Source organism: Dermacentor albipictus, chromosome 2 (assembly GCF_038994185.2).
Source record: "Dermacentor albipictus isolate Rhodes 1998 colony chromosome 2, USDA_Dalb.pri_finalv2, whole genome shotgun sequence".
Taxonomy (NCBI): Eukaryota; Metazoa; Arthropoda; class Arachnida; order Ixodida; family Ixodidae; genus Dermacentor; species Dermacentor albipictus.
Window position 1 is genome coordinate 51,705,044 of NC_091822.1, and position 25,089 is coordinate 51,730,132.

The following is a 25,089-nucleotide window of genomic DNA, read 5'->3' on the forward strand; positions in this document are numbered from 1 at the left end:
AAATCGTAACATCGTGCACAGGAACAGGTATCGCAATCAAAGTAAGACGTTCAGCCCTTTTAAAACTGCGAAGTGTACACAAAAAGATCATGCGACTCAAGGCAAGTCAATTGTCAATACGCATACTGATTGTGCGCGAAGTGGTGTGTGAAATTCCACTCAACTGTGGTAAAGCACACCCATGTCAAACAGAGAAACTCTTAAACAAAAACTTCGACAGCAGAACAATGCATTACCTAGCCTATAGATAGCAATATCGGGCAATTTACCTGCCCAACGTGAAAGATGCTAGTGTCGCACAGTGCTTCGTAGGAGAAAGAAATGAGCCTATGCAGCTACGAGCGACAGTAAGCAGGAAATTATCGAAATTATTTTCAGGTGTAGGCAGGTTGGTCACATGCTTATCAGTGCACACTCAGCAGTTTTAGATCAGTGCACTGTGAAATTTCTGCACGAAAGCTTCACGCAGGATGATGACTTGCGGCATGACTTTGAGAAACGTGTTTTGTATGTCGTATGTGCTTTCACGTCTTGTTTCACACCTATTCTTTCACCGTCCGCCTATTTCACCTATTCTCACCGTCCGTGGTGGCGTATTGACTTTGGTATTGCGCTGCTAAGCCACAGGGTGCGCTACGAAATCCCGGCCGCGGAGAGCTTACTTTGACGGGAGCAAAGTGTAAATAAAAACGAAAAAAAACCGTGTTCTGTGGATTGGGTGCACGTTAAAGAACCCCGGGTAATCAAAATTATTCCGGAGTCTTCTATTGTGGCGTGCTTCATACTCATATCGTGGATTTCGCATCTAAAACATCGCAATTTAATTAACATTTTTTATTACTGTACAAGCTCATATTTTTCAACGGCATCATTGTTTCCATTATATTTTGCTTCTACTTAATTGTATTAAGGTGTAGTGACCGTAACAAAAGGAATAACCAGTTGTTAGTGCACAAGGTCCGCGTTCGTTCGCTTGTTGTTTTCTTGTTAGTGTCACGTGCACGTGTGCCTTCTTCGGGCAGCAATCGTACATAGTAAACTCGTTTATCCTTCGGAGCGAAATGCTGGGTTATTGCTTAACCGTTTCGCGAAAGCTATAGTGCATCCCATTGAATCACGGGACAAGCATGGGCAATCAATCGGCGATAATAACTCGAGTACCCCCTTCGAGATAAGCCAGGCACGTATAACGAGCGATACGATGCGTCGAAACGGCACACTTCAGCAGCGCTTCCAAGAAGGAAGTCCTCGGGGTAGATCGGAATCGCATGCGGAATATTTGATCCCGGCCTTCGCAAACACAGGAAACCAACACTTACGGCGAAACCACGGCGCGCAGCAATTGCTGAAGAGAGAAAACGCTTCGTACGTGCCTACCGTGAGAAAGAGGGCCGTCGCGAGATGAGTTGTTCCCCACGTCCTTGTTTTTCTGCGTGTAGTAGGCCAGTTGCACGGAGACGCCCCACAGGAATAATGTGGACGTTGTGGTTGCTGTTGCTGACCGCTACGTTGTTGAACTGCTGCCGCAGCGCCCATGGAATCAACAAGGAGCCGAACACGGTTCCCGGTCGAAGCGTGATCGTGCACCTGTTCGAGTGGAGATTCGACGACATTGCCGAAGAGTGCGAAACCTTCCTTGGCCCGCGTGGCTATGGCGGTGTTCAGGCGAGTTGCGCAACTTCTCTCTGTTAAGCGACGCCCTAGGACCAGCTGATCGTATCGCGCCCTCTTGGTGGAATACCATAGAGCGTGCAATATTTCTTTGATATATATATATATATATATATATATATATATATATATATATATATATATATATATATATATATATATACAGATAGATGTTTCGGCCACTGGCTCATCATTAAGTACGGCCCACGGCCAATGCATTTGTTTGTGTATGTGGGTGAATGCATGCTTGAGTGTGTTTCTTCTACTGCCGTCTTGAAGCGCTATCTTTATATGGTGTGGGCTGAGGTTATTATTTATAATAATTTACTCGCCTCACAATAAAACTGTCTCGAAATTCTTGTCGGCATATACAAAGGTCGGCAGCGTGCGAAAATAATAAGAACGAAAGGAACACACAAAACAACAGCCACAACAAAGGAATCATGAAAGAAACATTGAATGGACAAAGGAAACAAGAAAGATACGTTCAATGGTGACCAAATTTGGATGTTGAACAAAACACGAGCTGGCACAACTGCGAGAACCACGGTAGAGGTTTCCGTCCTTATCCAGAAATTTCAAGAGGAAGCTTCAACTCTGGCCTAACTCAGATACACGTAAAACTCAATAATGCTCTTGTAAGATAACCCCTGAACGAAATTTATCAAATTTGTTGCATTTGAGAGAAGTAGCCAAATCCTAGTGATTGTCGGAGACGAAATGCGGATATACAGGAGGTTACCTTTAAAAAAACTGCCGATATTTGGTCAGCTTCAAAAAATAGATGCACGAAGTTTACAAATCCGGAATGCCATAACAAAAACAAATATCACAGTTCTGTAAAATGCATTCGTTACAACATCTCAGGCGGACAAATGGAATTTTATTATTTGCACCTTATATGCATTTGTTGCGATCCCTAAAAAGGTTTTGCAACAATCCATTCACAAATTAGCAATGTACTCCATAGGTGTGAATATTATGCTCATTTTGTCAGCTCTACATAAAATATAAATTCGGTGTGCTGAATTATAATATGCTTTTCATTCGTCAACTTGAGGTCTACGCTGATAGTTTCGTTTTTTTTTACATTGCAGTTTTCAACAATTTCAAAAACTAAAGGAATCTATGGCCTGAATGAAAATCTGCTTCCTAGAACTACGATATCTAAACTTCATCTTCGAAGTCTAACGAACCTCGTAAAGATCGGTACAGTGGTGGTCTAGGGACACATTTTGTCCTATTTCAGGTATTTAGATAGGCGCCCCTGAGCTAAGCTTCCCCTTAAAACCGCTTGCGAGAGGTTGGTACTCGCCGTGTTGCCTCAGTGGGTTTAAAGTTAATGAAAAAATTGAATTTTACCCGCCAAACTCACGATCTGATTATGAGGCACGTCGTCGAGGACTCGCGACATCTTGACCTACTTTAACGTCCACCTAAATCTAACTATGCGGGTGCTTTCGCATTTCGCCCCCATTGAAACGTCGCCGTCGTGGGCGGGATCTGATGTCGCGACCTCCTGGTTAGCCGCCAATCAACATAACCACTAAGTAACGACGGCGGGTGCACAAGGTCGCGGGATAAAACCGTGGCCATGGCGGCGGCCGAATTTCGATGTGGGCGAAATCCAAACGCGCCCTTGTACCGTGCATTAGGTGCACGTTCAAGAAAGCCGGACGGTCTAAATGAATCCGGGGCGCTCGCCGCGGCGTGCCTCGTTTTTTTGGCAGATGAAGCCTTTTAATTAATGAAAAAACTATAGAAGGCCTGCCGTCATGTTCGGGCAGTATTTCGTATAAATCCAGCGCTCTCGTGCTTGACAATGTTGGCTACGTGGCTACGCCCCGCGACAAGCAGGGCGTAGCCACGGGACAATGATAAGTTGTTACGTCAGTGGGCTTTAGCAGGCGGCAGCGTGTTGCTGCTGATTGAATGCTACCCGATCGTTGCCCGATCGGCGAGCTACAAGTGTAAGGTTTTTATAACCAGCCTTTCTTAAATACAATTTTCGCACACCTAATAATTTTTAAGGCACGTCCCGCTATTATCTTTAATGTAAAGGGTCATTTGTGATATTTTCGCTCTTAAAATGAGGGACAGAGCACATGCGTACTGTGCTCAATTTTGTTGGAGCGCTTAAGGTTTTTTTTAAGTGATACATTCGACGCCGATAATTTGTTTTCTTTTTTTTTCGTGGGTTTCACAACTACGAGCTCGGAATCAGTCCTAGTTTTGCAACTGCTATTAGATACGCGTGCCCGTACGTTGGCCGCCTCGAATCCCGCGATTGGGACGCTTGCGTGAAAATTCAGAATTTCACTTGGCAATACTTAGGTGCACTGTAAAAAAAATTTGCCTTACTTTACAGAAAATTTGCTGGTAATTTGTGACCGAACACTCTTCCGTAAATTAAGAATGGCCATTTCCGTAGAACGGACAACTGTAAAAGAGACCGTAATACAAGATACGAGTGCTTCTGTATCTAGAAAACGGAAGACTCTGTATTCTGAATCTGTGCTATAACCGTTAAAGTACGGTGCTTCTCGTATTTCATCTTACAGAGCATATCCATTATTCGAAGAATGTGCCATCGGGGACAAAATTGTCCAGGACGTGCGAGAGTCGACCGAATTTTATGTTGCACTATTTGCTGGGATCAGCCGTGCTACCATCTGCGTTCGGAATGTGTGTACGTGACCCACTGTTTTCAGTGGTCTTGAACAGAAATGCAATTTGGTCAAAGCTCGCACTTCCAGGGTACTTTTGTCCACGATAGTACATCTCCTTTAATGCAAATGTCATGAACGCAGCTCATAGCCATAGCAGCAGGTCACCATTGAGAAAATTGTCTTGTCAACACACTGACGTGTCTGCAGAGATAAAATACTTTACACTTTGTGATATGAATGCACTGCATAGCATATATAGAAAAAGGTGCAACATTTCAGTCCTCAAGTTGTTAGATCACAGAAGCAACTTTGTTTTCTTCAATCACTCATCTTGAACTTCTTCCAGGTGAAAGTTGTTCTTGACTCCAAACGCTTGTAAGGATAAACTTGCTGCTGTTAGGAGAAACAAATAGTATTCGTGAATATCCATCCTAAGGAAAGCGGGAAAAAATATAATCACAGAACACGACAAAGGAGTAACTTCTGCGTTAGAAAAACATGTAAGTAGACCAACATTAACATAAGTAGAACAACACTAGGCATCAAGTGAGGAGAATTAGGGGATAAGAGAGCACAATGCTTTTTGTTAGAACATCAAATGTGCTTTAAATAAATGCTACATTCCAACTAACGAAGGAGCAACCGGTTTGTGAGATAGTGACCAATGCATACGAAAGCTAATGACATTCTGTGCAGCAGAATGTTGACGATGAGGTGTTATGCGCACACGTGCACTCTTCCACACAAAATGACATCCTGCAGTCACACCTTGTGCCAACAATAGAGTTTGAAAAACACCACAGTGGAAAGCAAAGAGTGCTAAATTTGTTAAAAGTTACTAAAAATTATTTGATTATTCATTATCCTTACTGTTCGTCAAACATTCACAGATTGTTCCCTACGGGTGCTGTAAACAGGCACCCTGCTTTTACAGTGGTAGCAACAATGATCTGTCGCACAGGCAAGAATAAATGCTCATGAAGTTTATGCAAGAGTATACCCTACAAATTACACCCCGTTTCACATTCCAATATGGTAGAAGAGGGAGACGAAAAAACTACTTTCTGGTGGAGGATGCATACCCCAGAATAGAACAAACAAGTGTACCCTAACCATTGCTGCTGCCGATGCCTGTGACTAGCAGTTACATATAATATGGCAGTTACAATTGTTTTTCCACAAGCACTGCAAGCTGCGTCCAGTTTACCAGTACACAGCTGTAATAAATTTGGGGCAAGTTAAAGCTCTAATGGATTTATCTCATATGACACAATTGGAATGCAATGTTCTGCAAATAAGTGAAGCGCGATGTGCCATCCCATACAATGAAACACCTTTGAAGAATCTGAATCACCACCTGCACTCATAGGCAAAGGTACACCCCTTGGAGTGCCCCTTCTGCCGCACAACAATAATTGGTTATCTGCCTTGATGCGTTTCCTTTCTCGAAAACGCCACGCCCGCTACTTTGCTGTCGGGAATGCTATCATACTGATAACGCACATGCCGTTTGTTACTGGAAAGTACAGGGCTCGCAGCGTTAAAGGAAACGCATCAAGGCAGATGACGATTATCGTTGTGTGGCAGAAGGGGCACTTCAAAGGGTGTAACTCTGCCTAAGAGTGTGGGCAGTGACGAGGGAAAAGAGTGTGTTCTGTTAAAGTAGTGCACATGTATAACCTAAAGCTTTGGAGAATGCATTTATTATGAGCTTGGAAGGTTCCTAATTTTAATTGCACACAGTAAAAACCTCCATGCAGTTTTGCAAAACGCAAACCCCCTACCTTTTTGTTGTTCAAAGGTAATGACACGTAGGGCCATAACATGTACATTATGGGTTTCGTTCCCAAACAATCAAAGGGAATAGCACCACCCCAAGTGTTATGTGCCTTCTTGTTAGTGTCGAATGCTGCGATCGGCAGAGAAACGGATTTCTGGAGCAATATAAAGTATTAGGTACTGTGATCTGTTCTTTCACTGCTGTTTAAGCATTATCTGGTCTTGAAGTAAAAAACGAGGAATAAATACATGCATATTTTACGTCACAACCCTCATGAGGTATTTAGTAGTCTGGATTATAAAGGATTCCAGATTTACAACGCAGGACAAATTTTATTCCACTGAAAGAATGGCATCATGCCAATGATTCTGCATTTGGTGCTATATTTATTTGTATTTAGTTCAATTGGAATGTGGGTGTATCGGCAGCGATATCGCTTGACATGTTTTACATTGACTGTTTTTTTTTAAATTTAGGCTGATTCGTATTCGCAAATAACCTTGTATGACACAAGAACCTAATTAGCAGGAGTATTTCTAACATTTACAACATATGAGGCTCTTGAATGCATATCTAAGCCTGGGGTACACGCCCCCCCTAATCTCATCAGCAAGTTTCTGGAACTCATCTACGAGGTTTCTTATGATGAATGTAAGGTTGCTTGAACGGGAGACATAGGGATTTTAAAGAGGTGAATTATGCAGCATAAGAATGACGTCAGCAAAAAGCAAGCATCAAGAAGCATTGTCACTCAATGTGCATAGACTATCAAACGCAAGAATTATTTGGGATGATTTAAAATTCTGGCATTAGAACAAAATGTCTTTTAATCTATATATAAACTTTGATTATTCACTCTACTACCACTACCTTCACCAGAAACATTCATGATCATTATCCTTATAATCATAATCATAATAATTATCATAAATCATAATCATAAATTATATAATCATAATCATTATCCTATCTATGCCACATCATCCTAGCTAATATTCAAGCCTTCATAAGCTACTTCTTTTACTGCTAATTCTCTGTGGGAAAGAGGTGTCCGTATGGAGACCATATCATATACTTATTACCCGTTTTTTGATAAATGATAAAGGAAAAACTTCACACCAAAAATGCATTGAGCTTCATCACGTTCTGCATTTGAAGCTGTTGATTCTTTTTTCCGTTTGCCATCATTGACCCACCTGTATAGCTAAGTAGACAGAAAAGATGCAGGAGAAAGGTGGGAGTGCCAAACCAGACTTGTGCCCCAGGGGACCTTTTCAGGGTCACTGGAGGAAGTGCCTGTGGCCTCGGCATCTTCCTTGAGGGCCATGGCCATGTTTAAGAAACCTTGTCTCCATAGGGTGCATAAAGAAAGATAATTTTCTGAGCTAAGTCGTTTTCTTAAAAGAACCCATTTAAGTTGTATTCGTGGCTTTGCACCACAAAACTGACACATGGCTGGCCACTCAAGACACTTTGTGTGCATTCGCAGGCTTATTCCTTGTAAAAACACTTTTATGTAGCACACAATGAGTAACAGTAACAAAAAAGTGTATCAGGAGGCTTTCATATTGCTCTACAACTTTTCATTGACACATTTTATTTAATTATTTGAGATATTTATTAACTAATTAACAATTATGTACATAGGCAGAATGCAAGAAGATAATCAGAGTATGTCCAAGCGATGGCAAACAACATTACCTTCATTTTGTCTAGTTACATCACATTTACATATTTCTAAATCTTGGTGAACGATAGTTAAGACACCCTGTAGATCAAAAAACAATATTACAATTTTCATAATCATCTCTTGCGTGTTATTGGTGGCTATGACTGCTTCAAGTTATTCTTTCAGTACGGTACAAGCAGTTTTGAAGTGAAATTGTTTTGCATCGAGGGCGTGTAATCTAGACAATCAAGCAAAAGGTCAAGTTGTGTTCACTATTCAGATGTTTAACTAAGAAGCTGCAGGAAAAGGAAACAGAACACAACACCTAACAAACAATGCGAAATTTGAAAATTTAAACTGAACAAGAAACCAGTTTTTGAAAACACAGAAAAAAGCCAGCAGCTTACATCGAATACACCCTTGCTATGTACTCCAAATGAAGTTGTTACCGCAACGCTTGGGCACCATATGAACGTAACAATCAACAACTTTGAGCAGAATATTACCACCACTAAATGAACTGGCCTTTGAAGATTCTTCATCTGAAATCCTCAACGACTTGTTCTGGCGTTTAATCTGTCGAGCTCAATCTGTATTCTCAAAAGCTGGCTCTCGGCCATAATTTCTCTAAACGCAACATCAGCTTAAATCTCAAGATAGGGTTGACGTGTAAATAAAGTGGATAATGCATGGCAAAAATCATGAACTCTCTTACATGTTAACGAGAGGGTTCACTCATGCAGCCATGAAATTGTGATGCAGACACGATATATTGAAGCTGGTTTTGTGAAGTGTTTCATGCTTCCAAGGCTTCTTCTCCAGTTGTGAAAGCTGTCTCCACTAGCGAAATAAGCGATGAGAATAAAAAAAGAACTTCAACATGCTCACAATACGTTGGCCATTTGCAAGTAAACAGCAGCCTTGTTGGGCGCCCAGGTCGCCTGGAGCAAATCTACTATGCCACAGTACTTGCCTTACCCAGTACCAGCCACTTTAACATGCAATGTGTTCAGAGCCCTTTCCCTCCGTTTTTCTGCTTTGGAAACAGTTTATAGGCGTCGAGAAAGGGGACAGAAAACACTGTGAACCACTGATTTCTAACATGTTTCGCTGGATGCAGAACACCGCACCGGATGCAGCACACCGCACCGGATGCAGGTGAAGCCAGTGGAAATGCGGTGTCATGCAGTCGCTTGTCCTGGAAGCAGGGCATATGGTGAACTAACTAGTGCATGCGATCAGATAATATTGCTGCCGAAAAACTTTTCATTGTGGTTTTTCACATTTTAGGAGGTCTCTACATGTCTGGTAAGCGCTTTTATGACAATCTGAACCCGTATACGATAGTGTTCTCTTACATCAAGTTTTTTCTGATTTACCAGTGTTTCCATTGCACGCCACTTATGATAGCGACACTGTAGACACTACAATGGTAAAATTCTGCACACCTCGAAACACTGCTTGAGTAGTTTATGGCACATCAGGCAGGCATGTTAGGGGAAGAAATGCCACACACCCATGCAACAAAGTGCTGCCGCAAAGTTGTGAAGCACCAACTTCCGCGACAAGGTTGGCTTCAGTCGAGGGCGCTCGATGCGCTCTTCATCCCCTGTAGTAGAGATCAGTGGCGTGGACCCTTTTATACTGGCTGTCTTTTCTGGTCGAAACCTTGGCAACAGCTTCCACCATACTTTTTTGAACCTGCAACATGTGCAGAGAAAGTCACATCACTGTGCGTTGATTGTATGGCTTTATTGTTCTACACATTCTATCAAATCATTAAAAATACAGTTCGTACATTTTTACTACTGTATATAGACAGTCTAGTTGCTAGACACGCGAAACCTTACCATTCCTCTGACAGAATGAAACAATAGAAGTGTACACTGTAAAGCTACACTAAACTTTAAATTGATGTGACACCGTATGAGCATGCAGTATGCTTACTGTATGCTCTAGCCCTGTGTCAAGTAAAAGTTAATTGTCAATAATTTGGGGTGTATTTCTACTTATTCTGGGTTATCAAACTGTACAATCAGTGTTCCAAGTTTACACATTGTTGGCTTTTGATTGCCTATGTGATCCTTTTCCTACTTACGCATGCAGTAATCCCACTGTAATAAGGAAAAAGAGTTACAATAAGAAATGCCGTGATAATCTTCCGCATTTGATGTGGGCAGGAGCAATGGCCAATAGCATGTGGTTGAAGCTACATAAATACTCAGTTTTCACACAGCTTAATTGTTCAGCAAGTAATAATGAGCTATCCTGTGCACCTCTGCATGACCAATAAAATCTGACTACTTGACACTGCACTAAGGCTGTCGCTTGGTACTGTTCGGCAGTTCGGCTTTGGTTTTCTGATATACAGAACTGTTTAGGTACCGGTAATTTACTTTGCGATAAAGTTGAGCTTGGAGCACTGGTCATTTGCACATAAATAATGCGACAGCAAATATAACACAAGGATAGGAATATGGGTCTCTTGGAAAAAGTACATACACATTATGATTATAATGTGATGTGATGCCACAATGAAGCAGAAAGCAACGCATAGAAGTGGACGGCACTTCTATGCCACCAAGGTTATTGGTCAGACAGTACTTTAGAAGTGCCCGCAACACAATGTGCTGGTGGGCTAGTTGGTGTGAATCCATAAATACTTTGTTAAGCGCAAAACAATGGACACAAGAAAGACGACCAGCACAAGGCGCTACTCTCAACTGACATCACTTTATTCCGTCGCTCCTTTATAAATAGTAGAATCTTGAAGAACATGCGCAGTGAGCACCATGTGCAGAGACCACCAACAACCGATCACAAGAGCGCACTGATGCGACGGGATCCAAAAAACCATATTGAGCACGGCACAAGGTTAAAGAAGGCGCACTAATGCACTGTGACCCCAATGACTGTATGAAGAAACCTTCCGATAACTCTCGGGCGCTGGTATCACAGAACTTTCTCAATATCATAGTATCACGAAACATGGCTTTGCACTTCCATATTTTACAATGTTGAGCCAAATGGGAACCTGTGCCTGTTGGTATAGATCGCTTATGTTCGCAATGTTTCGTGATACTACGATTTTGAATGAATGAATGAATAGAATTTATTGATAGGAAAGACAGAGAGTTCGACCTGAGCTAGTGCGCTCTAGTCTGCTACTCTGTACTGGGGTAGAGGGAAGGGGAGTGAAAGTATTCGGATGGATGATGATGATAAGAGAAGTGGTGAGTGCTTATGTACATGAGACAGTTGCCTCGCTAGAGCCGCTCATCGAGCTTTGTGTCCTGCAGGAACTTTAACAATACTTTTGTTGCACGCATTGAACTTGCAGTGTCAGGCCATGGGCCGAGGATAGCTTCCTCCGACAGTAGTTGTCTGCCAACGCTGGCTAGGAAACTGTCTAACGTCCTTCGCTCCAGCATATATGCTGGGCAGTCGCACAGTACGTGTTGCAGTGTTTCGGGCATCTGGCAGTGTACACAATCAGGGCTGTTCAATTGGCCGATGAGGTGTGCGTAGCGGCGTGTGAAAGCAACGCCGAGCCGAATCCTGTGTAGCAATGATGTTTTGCTCCGTGTAAGCTTCGGGGGCAAACAGAATTTACCCTCTGGGTCAATCATGTGTAGACGTCTGTGAATGTTATCAGAGTGGGCTCTGTAAGCCTTTGTAAAGTCCTGCATGAGTGCCTTGATCATTGAGTTGGTGTCAGGTCGCGAGTAGGCAATCCGTACTTCATCAGAGGAAGAGGAGGCCGATCTTGCCTCGCTGTCAGCGAGTTCATTACCAAAAACACCACAATGGCTACGCACCCATTGAAAGGTGATCACGTGGCCACTTAACTCGGCACTGTGATAAAGTTCGACGATTTCCAGCACGAGCAGATAGTATGGTCCTTTGTTTAAAATGTATTTTAGCGCCTGTAGCGCTGATTTGGCATCGCACAATATTGTCCATTTATGGGGTGTCTGCGTTCTCATAAAACGGACAGCCTCCCGTATTCCCGCAAGTTCCGCAGCCGTAGATGTCGATTTGTGGTCTAATCGAAATCGTTGAGTAATTCCAAGTTGTGGGACGACAAATGCGGCCGGTGTGGCAGATGGTGTGACCGAACCATCGGTATATACTTGTACAGTCCCACTATATAAAGTAAATATATGGGACAGGGTGAGCTGCTTCAAGCCAATGGAGGAAACGTGAGATTTCTTCATAATTCCGGGTATCTGAAGCCTCACTAGTGGTCTTGGCAATGTCCACGGAGGTGTCGCGGGGATGTCGGTTGCCTGGAATCTTGCAGGTACAATGCTTGCGTGACATGCAATAGCTTTAGAAAAAGCACAGTCAAAGTTGATGCTTGGAAGCGTTGACAGTGGATGGTGGACAGTGGTGATTTTGAAAAAGAGCCGTGATACCACCGCCAGAGAGTTATCGGAAGCTTTCTTCATACAGTCAATGGGGTCACAGTGTATTAGTGTGCTTTCTTTAACCTTGTACAGTGCTCAATATGGTTTTTGTAGATTCTGTCGCATGAGTGCGCTTTTGTGATCAGATGTTGGTGGTTCCTGCACATGGTGTTCACACCGCATGTTCTTCTAGATTCTGCTGTCTACAAAGGAGGGATGCAATAAAGTGTTGTCAATTGAGAGTAGCGCCTTGTTCTGTCGTCTTTCTTGTGTCCGTTGTTTTGCGCTAAAAAAACAATTATGTATTCCTTGTGTGTGTTTGAAGACAGCTCCACACGCAGTGGGGATTCCAGTATTGCTGCGCAGTGGTTTAGCTCGCCGCAGTTTGAAGTGCCACAATATATAATGAGAGAAACCTGCATTATAGTCTTGTTGCAAACAGGAATATAGCGTGAAGTGCATTCTGAGGCGAGAAACTATAAAAAAAATTCATTATGCACCGCTGTGCAGGGTTTTATAGCAAAGTGAAATACATTTAGTGTAAATATCACACTATGATGGTGCACAATGGTGGTAATCTGTAATAATATAAAAGGTGCCTTAATGTTACAACAAAAGCTGACATTACTTAATAATAGCCCTGTAAAATTTAGCATACAGGGGCACCACTTGGTTAAACAATAGTGATGTAATGTCTATGTACACAAGTATTACCCATGCATTTCTGCCATTGTCCAAATGGCATAAATGAATGGGTAATACTTATATACATTGATATTACATCTCTATTGTTTAACCAAGTGGGTAAACTATGTCTGCCTGACACAAGATTAGAATTAAAGCATAAATTGTATATAGTCACCCTAACAGTAACACCTCATTTGAACTTCACAGTAACTAGACGCCTGTTGATCCCAGCCTCCCACAACGCTAAACTGTGCTGCATGCTTTACAGAGAAATTATAGCGGTATCACTCAACTCTGAAGCTATTCAGGACTGCAACATTGTAGAAGACATCTACAAACGTCCCATTTCATGTATAACAGCCTGAATTGCTTGCAGATCTTACCAAGTGCAAATTAAAATTTCTTCTCGTTTAGCATTTTTGCCTGCAAGACCACAATCCAATGTCATTAATATATTAACATATTATCTCAAAGAACCTAATTTGGCTTATAGATTAATACCTTCGCATACTGCCACAGCTGCACTCTGTTATATGCGTTGCAATCATAAAGGAGGCTGGTCCACCAGCACTCCAATGTCGCTAACAGTGATCACCTACACAGCTAAGTAGATGGTCATGATTCAGGTGGCAAATAGCTAAGAGAAAACAAAAAATCCACTCACCTTGAGAGCTACAATACTGCGATAACTTGAGAGAGATGGACCCATTGCAGGCAGCAGACCTCTTCTCAGCTCCAGCACAACAGCAACTTACCTTTCAGTAAAAGAAAAGGATTGATTAGTAATGATAAGTTACCTTGTTTTTGCTGAGCATCAATACAATCTGACTTTCATGCCTATCCACTCTCCGCTTTAGTAATACAACTTAATTATTCGTAAAATAAAAGAGTCAATGATGATACCATTCGCTTCTCTTGTATGTCCAAATTTTTTCGCACTGATACGCTGTTTACTGCTCGCTTACTGACATGAATGCCTTGACTGCCCAGACATCATTCGAAGGAACACGTCTTGCTGCACTGCAAAAAGTTGCACCAAGGAAACACAGCAGAGCAGCCAGAGCAAAGAACTTTTTTTATGCGAAGCATATTACGAGGGCTCAACCCAGCTCCTCAGGCGCGGCGGTGACCATGAAATCACGTGACACCTTGACGTCACGACAGAGGAGAAGTGGCTTTGGCTCAACTCTTGCAAGACGGGCTGGGTGGGAATCGAACCAGGGTCTCCGGAGTGTGGGACGGAGACGCTACCACTGAGCCACGAGTACAACGCTTCAAAGCGGTACAAAAGCGCCTCTAGTGAATGCGGTGTTGCCTTAGAAACGCGCTGTTTCTAAGGCGTGCGTCTCTTGCTCAGGCGCACATTTCGTTGCCGCGCCGAACGCTGCTTTGCTCGACGCTCACCGCGTCCAATGCGGGGCGCGTAGTCGCTGCCCTGTAGCCCATTGTCTTACACCCCTTGGCGGGTCGACGGGAACGCTGTCGCGTTCCACTCTTGAAGGCGAAGAAGTAATGCATGAGTTGTTTCTTCGTCTAGCCGAACCAAATATAGCCAAGCAACAGCAGTTCACCAGGCTAAACAGTGGTTCAACAACTAAAATAAAGGCTAGTATGCTTCGCATCCTGGGCTTAACCTTACCTAAGCCACAGCCATTTTTTCTGGTCACAATCAAAACGTGCACCCAAGCAAGAAAGTAACGATCACAGGTAGTGAGCGACTGCTATTGCCTCGAACGTTTATTTCCGTATTTTAACAGAAGTTGTTGCATCGGATACAGTATGTTCTCAAGCCAATACAAGCGTCAATACAAGTGCGCAACTTAACGCAGTTTTATTCTACGCTTTTAACGCGAGTGAACAAAAGGTTAGAAGTACCTCACGGAAATTGCGATCGAGCCGATCGCGCTACGGCTGGAATCGATCTGAAAAGATACGGTGATCCCTTTCCCCATTCATGCGTCATTTTTGACCTAAGACGTTGCATAGTAGTCTTCTGAAACAATATTTCTGTTCGCGACACCGGCCTACCACACATCATTTTAACACCTACATTATGCAAACTAAATAAGATTAAGATGGGATTACCTCATGAGCAAGTTACGAGCGCGCGTAGACTGTTGAACACCAGTTGAGAGCAAGCAGGCTATCCGTGTCCAAGCGCATACGTGCACCCAAACACAGGACAACTTCTTTCATGCCGCAGCGTGCAGAGTTTTGTACACGAAGTGAAAGTCATCCAGCGCAAATATCTCCGCGCGATGACAGCAAATGACGAGCGCACAAGCGTACACAACGCAGCGACAGATTCGGAACTTTGCCAATTCGAACGTGCCGAGACCCAAGCAGCGTAACCATCCATCGTTTCTGTTCTTCGCTCCCGATGCGTCAATCTCTCTTCCTTGGGGTCTTGCTCCACTGTTGAGTACAAATCAAGAGATATTTACGGCAAATTAACAACTTTTACAACACGACTAAAAAAATTCCGGCAGACTACACATGTGCAGCTCCGTCTGTCACTCCTAAACACCAAGAACACCAAAAATAAGAACCAAATACCGAAAACAACTAGTCAGTTACCAGGCACCTTCACTACTAAATCGCCTACGTGATTTTGAAGATGAAATTATAGAATATTTGAATAAATCATTCAAACATTTTCTCATCCTGAACAATATTGAGTTCGTCTGATTAGAACCACATTATAAATTGTCAGTCTTTTGTTTCTTTTGTTCTTTTGTTGTGGTTGGTCTGATACAAAATGCATCGTACTTTGAGCATCCTGTTCGTTTCTCATATTTCTTGTATACATGTTTTGCTTCACGAAAACAATATTGTCTCGTGACTATTCCAGTTGATTTCAGTATGTATGTATGATACATGTTGCTGCGTACGGCCTGCGTGCCGAATTGTTGCGGGAGCAGAAGCCTTCGTCAGGCCACATGGCCTTTAGCGTCTGCTTCCTTTCTGTTGTAAACAGGAGAAATAAATTCATTCATTCATTCATTCATTCATTCATTCATTCATTCACTCCTAACGGACGCGCAGCGCGCGCTGCCCCCTGGTGCCGCACTCTGTGAGCGCGGAGAACAGAACAGAATCGGTTTTGTTTTCGCATTTGTGCTTTAGTTACTGGAACTGCAAAATAATTGCTTGACAAATAATTGAATTCTAAAAGAGAAGAATGCAAAAAGCAGAAAAGCAGGGCGGTCAACCAAAGCATTCGCTACTGGCGATAGCAAACCTCTTTGCTACAATGAAGTGCAAAGCAGTGCGCTGCGATGCGCCCTTAAGCTCTAGTACAGTGATAATTTGGGCTGGTTGGTGCATGTAATGAACGGGTAAATAATGAGTTGTGTCATAACATTACCATGCATAAAGCACATGGAACTAATGGTGTTGCATTCTAGGTCAAAAAGAAGTAAAGCTTGAATTGTTACATCTCGACACTGGGCATTCTTTCTTTCCGTATTATTTTTTTCTTCTTTTTCACAGTACACACAGTACTAGCACGGTAATAGGTCCTTCATCTTCAGTCACCTTCCAGTAGTTTACACACATGTCGGTGCATGTTCGCGTTCTTTGTTCTACCGAACAAGAACGAGCGCGCTTACGGGTCTTGTTTGCGTTTGCGATTACATCTTATCGCAAGAATTAACACATGAACAGTGAAGATTATGCGTAATCGATTTGTCTCAATGAACGGACACGTATTGTCAGAGACGAGATGTGTTGTAAATATCATGGGAATGAGTTCAACCAACTACATTGCAGTTCAGCAATGCCCTTTGACACTTGGGTTAATTGCTTACCGCATTCGAAAGTTTCAGCCGATCGTTGTACTTGGATCTAAAGGCCGCCAGTCCCCTTCGAGACCATTTATCGCCAAATGTAAACGCAGTTTCGGTCATTATACCACTCCCTGCGTTTCGCTACTGATTTAGAGTGCGCGCAATTTTCGGCGTACAGAGCACCAATGTCATTCCCAGTGCATCAGCACCTGAGTGCCGCAAGCTTGTTTACGTATGCACGTATGTCCACGGCTCTTCATTCACTTAAACATATATGCTGTGTTGTTAACTACAAAGCGTTTAATTTGAGAACATTGCGAGAACATGCATATATTTGCGCATGTGATCAGCGTTACAAGGCCCATATGCGCGGCAAACTGCGATTGGAACAGAAGATGCGTATATATATTTATACGATCTGTTATTGCAGCTTTTGGTAGAAGGCTAGCTCTCACAGTTTGTACGCATCTTCATAATGCGTGCAGTTTGCGTGTTAAATAAAATATTATTAGCTGAAACTTTATGAGTACGAGCGTTCATTCAGACAGCCTAAATTGTCTCAGAATATACGGATATTCGCAGAACAAAAATACGGTATTCTCTCTGCTTCGTCCAAAGCAGTGCATAGCCGTTATATGATTACAGTGAAAATGTCCGTAAAGCTTAATACGGAGAGCACTTTCCGTATATTAACGGCAGATTTTGCCGTATTTTTGAAATATGAGATACTTTCCGTATTTTTATCTGCAGTTCTCCGTATAATGACAGAAATCCTCCGTAAAATGACGGAAATTTTTTACAGTGTGAGAGAGGCTTTAGGGTATACTATTTTGCACTTTATTTGCGCATTGCCGTGGATTTGTTCGGTGTTCAGTAGTACTAGAGGATCTCGAATGCCTTGGTTTTACTTACTGGAGAAGGCCTCGATTATAATAGAATATCTTTCATAAGCCATGTCGCTATCTCAGTGGGAATCGGTGTTCACTGCTCAGGAGGAGGTCGCGGCTTCGTTGCTCCACTAAGCGACAGGTGAAAGTGCTCGTCTGCCAATCACTTGATGCCCGCTAAGGAACCGCAGGTGGTGACACCTCATGCCGAGACCTCCGATATAGCACCCGCACTAGTCCCTGTGTTTGGCAAAAAATGTTACACTTAATCACTGACTAAACCGCCGTTAAGCTATGGGTCTCTGCTGCAGCCCGCATTGGACCATGACTCTGGAATCCTGTGCTTTTCAGTCGTTATCAGAACGCAATAATGATCACTTCACCTGTCACAGTATTCAGTGTTCTTGTGGTTCGTTTTATAGCCAATGTTCGCGACGATCGTAATCCATCTGTTTCCGTGGTGCAGACATCGCCAGTGAATGAACATGGCATCGTCTTCGGAGCAACGGAGAAACGGCCATGGTACGAGCGGTACCAGCCGGTGAGTTACAAAATTGGCAACCGGAGCGGCAACGAGACGCAGTTTCGTGACATGGTTCGCCGGTGCAACGAGGCCGGCGTCAGGTGGGTGCACAGCTAAGCATACCGTCCTTGCGACTTGTTTTCGCCTGAACGTTTCTTTGCTCGCTATAACATTCAGTCTCCAAGCATCTGCGCCCAACAGTCAGAGTGTAACGAGACGGAACACTAGCGCATTGAAATAAATTGGTGCGTGGAAAGCTGTTGCTGCCGGAAACGAGTTCAGGTGATGATCTCCGTGAAGCATATGCTAATGCCGGAGCCAGGTGTACAGCAGGAGACGACGAGTATACTGTGCGTTTGTGCAACGGCTATGGGATAAATTTACAATACGCAGATTTCCGACAAACCGTACTGACCGTACTTCGCGCAGTGCAGACGAGGGTTTGCGAGGACTGTTATTGACAAAATTTCCCTAATTGGATTTTTGCTCACGACTACGACTGGCGTGTTGTATATTGCAGAAGTGATCTTAGCCAGCATCTGAAGTATAACATTCATCATTATCATCATGCATCTGAAGTATAACTCTTCACCGTAGACCACTTGTGAGAAACAAGTATGTTCAATATTATAACGAAGGACGTTGCGGTTCGGGTTATCTTTGAACACTATTGAAAATTGCAGCGCGTGATTAATGTAAGAGGTCCTTCAATGCGTCTGGTGCAAGATTCTATGTTTTCTTTAATTGGTGCTGGACCCGAGGTTTATACTAAATGTTGGTGCCTAGAGTACTGTCGGTATTGGGTTGTACTCTTGCTAATGAATAATCGCTGGTAATAGTGATTATCGCCGAACGTGTAGTGACCCTTAATGGCTAAACAGTATCGTTTTGCTTCGCATTGCTTGTTATTAGTAGTCTGAGACAGTCATCGTAAAACTTGCCCGCGCTCTTCCCATCCGGTCGTCTTGCTCGTTGGTGCTGACGATTTAGACAATACGACTGAGGTATGCCACAAAACGGTCGCCGTCACGCTGGCGCTGAGTGTCTTTCTCAGCGTCCCTTTCCTAAAACGGAGTGCGACACCGACAATTTCCTAGAATATCTCGCCGCTATTCACCCTCCGTTTCCCGACCTCGCCAGTTACCAAGCAGGGCAACCCATCGATAGCAGCTTGGCTCCTTTTTTTTTCAACCCCGCTTCCTCGTAAAAGACGAACTTCCTAATATGCGTCAATGTACGACTACGTACGTTACTAGCTGTGAACTATGTGCGCGCTACAAAAGTCCCACTAGTGGCTCCCTGGGACTTCTCCATCTAGTCGCACCCCCTATTTCACAGCTTAGATGGTTGGTGTTGCCCAGTTCACCCATATTACGCAATTCACCAATAGCAACCGATGGACTATAGTCTAAGCTGATTACCTGACAGAATTCCTGCAGCAACCACCGCTGATGTTCCATATTTCTTGCTGCTGTTTATAATTTTACGCAATGGATCCCCTCATGTCGCCATCACTGATCGTGCCCGGCAACTTATTGACAATGCTGTCGAGGGACTGCTTTCTCTTTGTGCGTTTCACTATCGTCATGCCACTTCGCACCACCCGCAGGCTAGCGATCTCACTGAATGGGTTGGTAGGACTTTGGTCAACACGGTTTCGATGTGTGTCGATTCCAAATACAAAGACTGGGACATTGCTTTGCTTTTCATAACTTTAGCATACAATACTGCACAGCTTGGGTCTACCGGATACAGCACTTTTTTTATCGTCTCTGCATCCACCAACCACGTGTCGCACTTAATTCTAATCTGCCAGTTTCCAAAAAGGACGAAACCTTCCTTTACCGAAACGCTCTGCCACACCGAAAAGGCCCGGCGTATTTCTCTCCTCCGTATTTTCCCTTTTCGAGACCGCTCGCTCCAATACTTGTTATGACGAGCCTCGTCAGCGCATATCGCGTACCAAACGCGACTTAATCCCCAACCAGGCGTAAGCGTCCGAACACGTCCTCACGCGCCACGCTCAACCGACGTCGCGTCGCGCCGGGCTACGGAATAGGGCACGCACACAAACGATGCGCGAGTTGCCGCGCGTCACCGCGTGTTTTATCGCTGCGGCGCAGTGTTGCTAGGTAACTGTGTTCAAAGCAGTCCAGCCTTCGCTTAACGGTCACGTTAAGCAATGTGCTAAAGAGTGCAACAAAACACCCCCAATAAGTTCTAGCCTTAAATTAGTTTGTTGTATTTAAAAAAGAGATATTGCAGGAGACCTAGTGGTTCAGTCAGCTCAACTGCGACTTAATACTGAAAGTGGACGTCAGACTCTGGAGTTTCGCGAGACGCGTAGCGCCACCTGCCGGTGCGAAGAGGCAGTAATTGAGTAGTGGGAAGCCCGACTCTCTTGCTAAGTTGCCTATGCAGCTAGCGACTGCGAAACAACGATTTAACTAGATTTTGGTCCATATTGCGAGTGTTTTGCGCATGTAACGCACGTGCGTGAAGAAAAATATTTCGCGTTTATTTACATTTATTTGTGCGCGCTTGTTGCTCGAAGGGTCTGCGAAAAGTTCTAATTAAGGTACTGAGCGATGCTGTAGCTCCTGCGAGAAAGATGCAGCGCGTAGGCACTGTAGGAAGCTTACTTTCGTTATGATCGCACGGTGTTTGCTGCCTTGGAAAACGTTTTCTGTTTGCTACCCTGGAAAAGCCTATGAAAGGATTTACTCTGTAAACAATTGCGAGACAAAACATTACTATAAAATACATAAAAATATAGGAGATACGTAAGTCTTGTGTTCAGGATATATTCAATATGAACCAATTTGAAATGCTTAGATTTTTATGCTGATATGCCTATAGACAAACCTGATGCTCTCTGTACTTGCGAGTTGCAGCACGCCGAAGTAACAATTGAGGCTTTATTTTATATTGTACAAGTACTTAGCCCTGCTGCGCTTCCTTTCCGTAGCGTGGATGGGCGGAAGAAGCTTTCCATGTCCTTGATTTTTAGGAAACTGTACCTCAACACAAACGAAAAAGAAGGTCCATTGTGGCCTATGCACCTTCGCTTGTGGACAGCTCTCCCTGCAGTACTCAGTTCATGCCAAGGCTGCGATGGGGGCGCTGGTGACGGGTTTTTCCGCAGCGCCGCCTGGGCAAAGTCTGAGGTATATTGTGAACTCGCTTGCACCTGCAGCAGCATCGACAGAGCATCACTCCCGTGCTCTGTGCCGTTGTGCCTTACGCGTGCTGCACGCCTTGTCAGGTCCCGAACTTCGGCGATTAACATTTTGTTATTAAAGGCCAATATATAGTCCGGCGTTCTCGGCGCGCCAGGCCGCGGCAGGCGAAGTCGGATACGCTACGCTAGCGACGCCAGGGGTGCACTAAATTTGCTTCCTCCAGAGTTCGGCGTGCGCGCGCAGCTCGAGGCTGGCGCCATCTGTGCGTCCGGGAGCGCAACTTCACCGCCGCGGCGAACAGCTGTTTACATGGCGCATGCGCGTGTTGCATATACCCTCGCCGTTCGGGTAGCGCGCGCACTTCTCGTTCCGCGCGCTGTTTGTGCGCCTAAAACGAACTTTTGCGGGATGGCGTTAACTTGTCCTGACAGCCAGAAAAAAACAGGGTTTCGCGTGCGAAAACCACTTTCTGATTATGAGGAACACCGTAGTGGAGGACTCCGGGAATTTCGACCACCTGGGGTTCTTTAACGTGTACCTAAATCTAAGCACACGGGTGTTTTTCGCATTTCGCCCCCATCGAAATGCGGCCGCTGTGCCTGACAGCCAGAACCTCGCACTCATATTGCTAGTACTTCGGCTACGTCAAAAACGGAAGCGGACCCTGTATGTACTTGCGAAAGGTATTCGACAAGCGCCCTCAACTCGGCGACTACCACCAGCTAGTACTGGAGCTGCGAAATGCAGCTTACCTGCGGCGAGATAACACTGCTTTCGTATAGCTTCCCACGCGTTGTTCTTCCGCTCTGTGTCGCGGTAGTCCATGCGTTTCACATCGTATACACATGGAAGGTTGCAAATCGCTTCAAAAAGGCGTCCTCACTCGCGCTGTCATCCCACACGGATGTTGAAAAAACCACAGCCGCACTGTCAGTACGCGCACCGCAGGCCGCCATTGTGCCTTCTGCTCGCTGCCGCTGCAGCGCGCAGTCCATTCTCGTCTAGCGGCAGCCGCGTGAAATAGAACACGCTCTATGTCCGCGCCGGCGGCGTTGTGCACGCCAAGCGCGCCTGGACATGCCTAAAGCCCCTCAATTTTCCAAAAGTAGCGCAATTCTTAGATCTTTCCACCACCCCGCTCTCCCAGGCGCTTCCTCCTCCACTCCTCCAGTCGCCCCAGTCTCCTCCGCTCCCCCATTGGCCAATCTGTGTCACGTGAAAACAGGCCCCGTGCTTTTGTATATTTTTTTCTTTGCGGCGCATAGCAGGCGCCGCGCTTTTGTATATCTTTTCTTTCCAGCGCGCTGCGACCCCCATTCTTGGGCCTGCGCGACGAAAGTACGGCAGGCGGTTTGAAGGAGCGCGGTAGTTTTATACAATGTGTTAGGGCCGAGTGCTTAATTGCGATGCCGTGCTGCAGCGCCTACGGTTGCCACAACAGACCCAGTGACGGCAAAAAAGCTTTTTGCTTTACCATACGCCGGGCGCAACACAAAACGAAGAAAAGTGTGGATTCACAAGATCGGGCGGGCTGACTTCGAGCAAGTGGCAAAAAACGCGCGGCTTTGTGATGTGCCACGGCTCCTCCAACCTCTTCTTTTGAGCCTAGTTCACGCCTTCCGCTTCGAAAAAGTGTGTGTGTTCATGCTCTGCATGGTTTTCAGCGCGTTTAAGTTGACTTTTCTTTTTTGGTATGTGTTCTCTTCGTTTCATGTAGTTTCGTTTTGCGGTGAAAGTGCACGCATCTGCAGCTGGCCTGCGACATGAAAGCGACATTATTTAGGGTGTGTTTTGAGCTCCATCAGAAGTTTGCACATTCTCGACGCTTTTGCAGGGCTCACTATGATTTATGGATGCAGTCTTTTAGCTTCGAATGTACACCTGCATGTATTAATTCGGTTTGTGGTGATTAACATTTTTAACGTCCCGAAGCGACTAAAGCTATGATGGAGGTCGTAGTGGATTGCTCCGGATAACTTTATTTAGGTCGCCAAGAGATGTTTAACATGCACTTTGATCGTAGAGTGTTACGTGGGCCGGTAAATTCCTCGTTGGCGTTTCATAATTCTCGCGTCGGCGCGGTAGCGCTGCGTTAGAAGTTGGCGCCTCGGCGCGATTGTATTTCTTCAACAGATTTTATTTACTAGTTGGAACAACGTGTCATTATTTCGTATTATTGACGGCGCCTCCAGGGCACTAAAGCAGCAATGGGAACTCCAAAGCTGGAACCAGGGCTGGATGGGGCTCGCCGAAGCCTGTGCATGCCAAGGGAATGTAAGATCGGCTGTCCGCGTTCGCGGACAGCCAATTCGTATGCGCACACTTCCTGCGCCGCCTACTTTATTGTAATTTCGCGTGCTCTTCAGATGTCTCCGTTAGCCGTTGAATGTGCCGTCCTGGATCAGTACTTGCAAAAAAAAAATCTATTGTCACGATTACCAAAGCACCCCGCAATGAAAAAAGCGCCCGCGACTGCTGCAACATACTGCGCCCGTGCGAGGAGAATTACGGAACACCAACGAGGGATCGTTGTTCAAATTATCTATACCGCCTATGTGTGAAAACGTTGCTCATGGCCACCACAACCTGTGCATGAGCTACGTACATCTGTAAAAGGCGCGGAACAGAAACGGCCCTGCTGCCAGGCATTGCTGACCGCAGACAGTCGGAATCTCTCACGCGCCGGCCGAACAAAAGCATCCTGCAGGTACGTAAATTAACCTACGATACCACGTGCACATACTTTCACGCTGTCAAAACCTGAAACTCTGGTAATTACTCGCGTGTCTGAGCACACCGCGTGCTTGTGTCGCGTTTCAGCAACACGAACTTTCAACGTGCGCGCGCTTTACGCCTTAAATACGCCTTGAATAATGGTGATTTTCTCTATTTCTTCCGCAAATCCGACACGACATTCTTAAGGCCAGTTACCGACTGACAAAGCAAGATCTAGATTGAAAAAACTGCTCCGCAGGACTCGAACGAACTTTTCCGCGGATTTCCTCCCGTAGCGTGTTAGCCGTCGTCTGCTACGGCAGGCCCACCGCCGGCGGCGCCACCGTCGAGGCCGCGCCGAGCGGAGGAGGAGGGAAGTGAAGGGCGCTACTTTGGGAGATTGAGGGGTTTTAGGCACGCCGGGTACGCCGTGACGCCGGACTGTAGACTGCGCGCTTTTCACCGACGTCGCTTAACCGCGCCGCGCGTGGCCGCGCGCCCGCGTTACGCCGGACTATATCTCGTGCTTAATGCAGCCGCTGAAGACTTCAGCGACTGCCATCATAAAATACCAAAACCCTCGCGGAACTCCGATCACAACGCACGGAGCTTGCCCGGGCTTGCCTGCACGCAGCGCGAAGAATCGTTCCGGAAATCACGTTATTTCGCCGTGGTCACGTGAGGCGCGCCGGGCGGGTGACGCGAGCGGCCGCTCCGGTGCCTAGAGTCTCCACGCCGCCGCGCGTCGACATGCGATGCAGCCTCCGGTCCTCAGACGCGGTGCGGCGCGTGCGGCCGCGTACCAGCGCGCACATCTGGTCGGGGCTTTAGTGTAGCTCCGGACGTCACTCCGCAAGCGCGGTATGTATGAAAAGTTGCTGGTCCCCTACACCTGACCCTTTGTGGCTCTGCCATGTCTCAGTGATGTAACGTGCGTGATATCTCACCTAACGTCCACTGGCCGCCGCTCTATTAAAACTAACGTCGTTCATGTCACCCGTCTCTAACGTTTTCACCATCGGAACTCCGACTTACTCGCCCGGTGGCCATTGTCTGCAACGGGGGAAATGATAGGCAATAGTGGACTGTTTATAGAAGAGCCCGCCGAC

General features: G+C 45.2%; 1 protein-coding gene across 1 annotated transcript in view; it reads left to right on the forward strand.

Annotated features, from left to right (window-relative positions):
* The first annotated feature begins 1,239 nt into the window (after positions 1–1,239).
* LOC135904279 (pancreatic alpha-amylase-like) overlaps positions 1,240–25,089 on the forward strand; it is a 71,016-nt gene continuing 47,166 nt past the window's right edge. Inside the window, exons 1-2 of the mRNA XM_065434911.1 lie at positions 1,240–1,665; positions 18,027–18,184. Coding sequence (XP_065290983.1) covers positions 1,402–1,665; positions 18,027–18,184 — 422 coding nt within the window. The 5' untranslated portion in view covers positions 1,240–1,401. The remainder of the gene's footprint in view (positions 1,666–18,026; positions 18,185–25,089) is intronic.